This window comes from Brachypodium distachyon, chromosome 4, assembly GCF_000005505.3.
Source record: "Brachypodium distachyon strain Bd21 chromosome 4, Brachypodium_distachyon_v3.0, whole genome shotgun sequence".
NCBI classification, from domain to species: Eukaryota; Viridiplantae; Streptophyta; class Magnoliopsida; order Poales; family Poaceae; genus Brachypodium; species Brachypodium distachyon.
The window spans coordinates 33,453,076-33,459,075 of record NC_016134.3 but is presented as its reverse complement, the minus strand read 5'-3'; the positions used below and the strand labels follow the sequence as shown (position 1 = coordinate 33,459,075).

General features: G+C 57.8%; 1 protein-coding gene across 1 annotated transcript; it reads left to right on the top strand.

Annotated features, from left to right (window-relative positions):
* Nucleotides 1-2,247: 2,247 nt before the first annotated feature.
* On the top strand, nucleotides 2,248-4,591 carry LOC100838210 (ankyrin repeat-containing protein NPR4). Its single transcript, XM_024454632.1, has 4 exons — nucleotides 2,248-3,046; nucleotides 3,322-3,387; nucleotides 3,523-3,866; nucleotides 3,953-4,591. The coding sequence occupies exons 1-4, from the start codon at nucleotides 2,248-2,250 to the stop codon at nucleotides 4,589-4,591; spliced, it is 1,848 nt and encodes a 615-aa protein (XP_024310400.1).
* The last annotated feature ends 1,409 nt before the right edge of the window (nucleotides 4,592-6,000 follow it).

Here is a 6,000-nt window from a genome sequence, read left to right as displayed (position 1 = left end):
CGGCAGGTTGCCGCCACGTGTGCCATGGTTGCCTGGTAAACATGGCGGCGGAAACTGCGCCGCGTTTGAGGGAAGGGCACCACGGGTGCTGCGCGGGTCCGTCGCGCGCGGTGGCAAACCCCCCTCCCGTGCCTATAAAAGACGCGCTCCAACCATGGAACGGCTCAGAACGAAGCCGGGTCCGGGGCCGTTAAGGTGGGTGGTGCCACGGAGGCGCGGAGGTGGTGCTTCCCGTCAGCGCTTAGTGCCGGCGGGTGCGCTACCATCGCGCCTCTGCTGCATCACCCCATCGAGCCCGCCCCGAGGGACGCCACAGAGGCACGATGGTAGTGCATGCCATCGGCGTCCTGCGCCGACGGGTGCACTGCCATTGTGCCCCTGCCGCGCTTCCTCAAGTGGGCGGCTCCTGGGCGAGGGTCGCTGCGGAGGCACTATGGTGGTGCATCCCATCAGCGTCCGGCGCTGACGGGGTGCATTGCCGCAGTGCCCTTGCCGCCCCCCTCCATAGGACACCTCCGCAAGGAGCAGGGGTGCATTGCCGCAGTGCCCTTGACAAGATGACGACTCCTACCGCAAAGAAGAATTCTCTTCGTGACTTTGTCCTTGACGAGGAAAAAATATTTATGAAACTCGATGAAGATATGATTGTCAGAAACAAGGCGATATACTGAAAGCAAATTTTTGCTAAGACCAGGAACAACTAGGATATTTTTAAGTTCAATATGAGACAATGAACCAGGTAAACGAGAGTGACCAACATGCGTAATAGACAAACCTGCACCGTTGGCGACTTGCACTTGGTCCTTGCCAGGGTAGCGCTCCTGGACGTTCGTCCGTCCAATGTCGTTGGTGAGATGGTCGGTGGCGCTGGAGTCGAAAAACCAGGGCTGCCCTTCCTGGTAGGCGGCGAACTGGCCGGAGCGACTGTCCTCAGACTGGAAGGATTGGTTGAAGCAGTTCTTGCACTGGAGGGCCTCATGTCCCCAGTACTTGCAGATTTGGCAGCGCGGCCGCTGGCGGCCGTTACGACCGCCGCCGCCGCCGCCCCTTGGTTGGGCGATTGCCGCAGGAGCCCTGATGCTGATGTTGGCCTCCGGCTCCGGAGTTCTGGCCGCCGCCTGGCTAGCCAGAAGGGCGACCGCCAGAGCGGCCGCTGTTGGTGTCAGCGAAGGGGCGCCCCCCGCCACGAGCATCGCCCCTGCCGTGCCACGGCATTGGCGGAAGTGAAGAACTCGGGGGCTTGAGCGTTCTGCTCCTTTAACGATTCGCATGAGAGGAGCATCGAGTAGAAGGACGACAGACTGAGACTATCGGCACCGGCAGCGCCAAGCACTGTAAGAGAGTTCTGGAGGGACTCGTACTGAGGCCTGAGACCGATGATGATGTAGTCGATCAGTTCATCATCAATGATGGGAGCACCGACCATGGCCATGGCATCCGCGTACCCCTTCATCTTGTGGAAGTAGGCGGCGGCGGCGAGGTCGTGCTTCTTCAGCGTCGAAAGTTGACGACGCATCTGGCGCACCCCTGCCATGTTCTGCGCTGAGAACATGGACAGGATGGACGCCCACACAGACGACGCAGTGGTGCAGCCGACGAGGTGGCCGAGGATCTCCTCCGTCATGGAGCCGACGAGGATGCTAAGAACACGCTGAACCGTGTAGAACCACAAGGCATAATCCGGGTTGGGCTTGGAAACGGCGTCAGCCCCCGCTCCTTGGGTGACTGTGGCCGGTGGTGGTTTGCAGGAGCCGTCCAAGAAGCCGTACCACCCCTGGCCGGCGATGTTGGGGACGACTTGCATGTTCCAAAGGAGGAAGTTGGTGCGGTCGAGGCGAACCGTGATGGTGTTGGTATTGTGGCCGGTGGGGGCGGAGATGATAGCGCCGGTGGGGAGAGTTGTATCGCGGAGGACGAGGCCAACGCGCCGGCGGTGGAGAGTTGTATCGCGGAGGACGTCATCGCGAGAGAGCGCGGCGGCACTCGAGAGAGACGAGGGCGGCGGCGCTTGGAGATGGCGGCGGCGGAATCGCGGGAGCCGGCGAAAACCCTAGGTGGGTCGGCTAGCTCTGATACCAAGTCAAAAAGATTTACTTGCCGTGGTTGCCCCACCGGCTGGCATATACTTTATATAATAGGATCAACTTGTACAACAAGATTACACCGGTATAAAATACCGTACACGTACGTACACAGACGTATATACAAATATACAACTCTAACACATGCCATGCCACCACACCAAGAATGGCTCCAGAAAACACACAGCAAACTAACACCCCGCAGATACAATGCAAACAAGATGAGGGCTTCGAGCCAAATCCCGAACTGCTCATGGCCGCCCGGCGCGGCGATTGGCAGCAGCTAGAGCGTCTCCTCTGCAAAAAAGGAGACGCAGCGGCAGCAGCAGCGCCTCAGCCGGTGCCTACACTGGCGCAGCACGATGACGTCGTCGTGCACGTCGAGGAACCTGCCACTGACGACGCCGTCGATACTGCCGAGGTATCAATATCATCAGTAACGGCCCCCGCCGAGGCGGTCACCGTTGCCGGGGACTCCGTCCTCCACGTGGTAGCGTCGAGGGGAGACGGCGAGGAGTTCCTCGAGAGCGCGACGGTGGTCTACGGCAAGTCCAGCCACCTCCTCGGCACCCGGAACAAGAATGGCGATACTCCCCTGCACTGCGCCGCCCGGGCTGGATGGGGTGGAATGGTCACCCATCTCGTGGCTCTTGCAAGCGCCGGGAATGGCGACGGCCTTGAGAAGATTAAGGTGAAGGCGATCCTCAGAATGCGAAACGAGCAGGGAGAGACGGTGCTACATGAAGCGGTCCGTTTGGGTGACAGGGACATGGTTGGCCGGCTGATAACAGAGGACCCACAGTTGGCTCGTGTTCCCCCGGCCGACGGCGCCTCGCCGTTGTATCTGGCCGTGTCGCTGGGTCACGACGCCATTGCACGGCAGCTCTACGACAAAGACAAAGCGCTCTCCTACTCTGGACCAGGCGGGCGAACGGCTCTACATGTGGCTGTTCTCAAGGGCAAAGGTGAGTAGTTTCTGGTTTCAAAATTAAGTTCTCCTCGGAATATTTCAAGAACAACTGAAGTCACGGAAATTTCCAACTTTTTTTGTTTTTTCAACTTGTCCACATTACCAGATTTGAACTTGAAATTGGTTTGAATTCATGTGTCAACGAAATGTTTTTGGCACAGGATGACATCACTGAAATTTCATCGAAAGTGAAATCAGTGATGCAAAAGCCCCTTTGCTCGCCATTTTTTTTAAAGAATCTTGTTTAACATTCCGAGCTATCGGCTGCAGAGACAACCAAAATGTTATTGGAATGGAACAATGATCTCATCAAACAAGGAGAGCGATCCACTGGAAGTACGGCTCTCACTTTGCCGCGTCCTGGGGGAAGCGCGAAGCGATCAACTTGCTGCTCGAAGCCGAGACATCAGCGGCGTATCAGCCAGACAGGAATGAATCGTTTCCCATACATGTGGCCGCGTTCGCGAACAGAGTCAAGGCGGTCTCCGTCTTGCTCCACGGCCGCCATGACTGCGCCGAGCTGTGCGACGCCAAGGGCAGGACCTTCCTGCATGTCGCTGTCGTTGAGGATAGCCAGTCGGTTGTCACCTACGCCTGCAAATTGCAGAGCCACAAGTTCGCGCCGTCGGTTCTTGAACATGCAGGACAAGGATGGCAACACCGCGCTACACCTCGCTGTTCGATTCGGGAATCTGTGGATCTTCAATCCTCTGATGAAGAACTGCCTGGTCAAGCTGAATCTGACAAACAGCAAGGGTCAAACACTGCTCGATCTTTCATGGATCATGACACCCGTGGGTGTTCATTACGGACTGGTAAGCAATCCATTCTTTTAACATGTACTACTGATGCATATAGTTCCACTCTCATGCAGCAGTAACCAATGGATATATTCTTGCAGAACCCAAGAATTAGGGTATATAAACTGCTACAAGATGCCGGCGCTCAAAATGGTACGTACAGATGGGATCTCTTCCACGAAGAACACATTCCCAAGCTAGAACAAAAGGAAGAAGCGCAAAAGATCACCGACTCAACGCAGACAATCGGCATCGGCTCCGTTCTGATCGCGACGGTGGCGTTTGCTGCAGCCTTTGCCCTGCCCGGCGGCTATCGAGCGGATGACCATCGCAACGGTGGCACGCCGACGCTCGCTGAGTACTACGCCTTCGACGTGTTCATCATCGCCAACACGCTGGCGTTCATCTGCTCGGATCTCTCCATCACCAGCCTCATGTACGCAGGGGTGGCTGCCGTCGATATACGCACCCGCATGATCTCCTTCGTCTTATCAGCGACATTCATGGCAAGCTCCGCGACGAGACTCGGCGCCGCCTTCGCCTTCGGGTTGTGCGTGGTGCTGGCTCCGGTCGCGCGCACGACAGCGGTCGCGTCTTGCGCGATCACGGCTCTTGCCTTGGTCGACGTTGCGTGGTTCATCTGGGTGGTGGGCACCGGTGAGCTGATGCTGCTGAAGAGGCTCGGGATACGGGCATGGTGGAGGCTGGCATGGGCGATTCTACTCACATTGCTGCAATAGTTCTGGCCGTACATCGTGATCGCCGGCGCTAGCAGAGTGCATTGACATGCAATGGAATCGTGTTGGTGCAACATATCTTTGGTGCTTCCGTTGCTTGGCGTGCTACTTAATTTCTTCCGAAGCCATTGAAGCAAACATACGTATCTTTGTCTAGATACATATGTGTCTAGTTGTGTTTCAGTGGGTAGATTATTGGCAGAGACTAGTAAATAGCCGGTTATCACAAAAATAGTAATATAGCGAAGGGAAAAATAACTGCAAATTCAAACCACACTTGAAAGACTGCATGTTAATACGGTGGTTGGCGAGTACTTCTTAGCACTTTCTAGTACTCTGATGGAAATAATTCTGTCCGTCCATCTGTCACAGTAAATTATTTATTTCAAATTAACGTAACCAGGCGTATTATGGTCAGTTCATAGCATCGCACAACCGGCCGCTCGAGCACGATCTCAGTTCTGAACCCTCGCGTCTGACCCCTGCATCCGCCGCCGCCGCTCGCCGGACGCAGCCCAGCTCCAGCTCGTCACCACCAGAGTCCGCAGCCCGCCCGCCCGCTCGAATCCGCCGCTGGCCTCCAAACATACTACAAACTCTAGCTTGTTGTTGTTGTTGTTTGATTTGTCCTTCCAAGTCATCTTGCAGCTTCGCCACTGCTGCTACCGCAATCAATCTTTTAAGCTAGCAGCAGCATTCGAGCAAATGGGGATTGCCTGGAGGTCGTCAGAGAGCTCCACGCCGATGATGGTGGTGAGGGAGTTCAGGTAGCGGTCGCCGCTGAGGGCGACCTCGGAGAGAACGACGCGCTGCACGGCGGGGTTGCGCGTGAGCATGTCCGCCGGCACGATCCCTGTTTCGCACGGACCCGGCCGCCGCCGCTGCAGAGATCGAGCAGGGTGCGGAGGAGCTCAACGGAGGATCGCCGGCTGGAGCGGCAGCTCCCTGCACGCGAGGGGAGGCGACGTCGGAGACGAGCTGGCCACGCGAATCCCGGCCGCCGCCGCCGCAGAGAGCTCGGCTGCCTCCCGTCCGTGCACGCGAATCCCGGCCGCCGCCGCTGCAGAGAGCTCGGCCGCCTCCCGTCCGTCCACACGAATCCCGTCTGCCGCCGGTCGAAAAGAGCGGGATGCCGTGGGCGAGGGAATCGACGGCGGGCGGCGCTCCTGCCGGAGACGGGGAAGAAGACCGCTCGGGTGCGAGGATGAGCATAGGCGGTGGGGCTACAGGTCCACGGGGATGATGCGGCCGCGGACGAGTTCGGGCGAGGTCACTGGAATCCATGGCGTGGGTAATTGTTGGAGGGGAAAGGGAGCTTCGGGGAGAGAAGAGAGCAGGGAGAGGGAGCTCGCGGGGGAGAGGAGATAAGGAGGAGGGGCGCAGGGTAGGGGATAAGAACGTGAGGGGGCAGC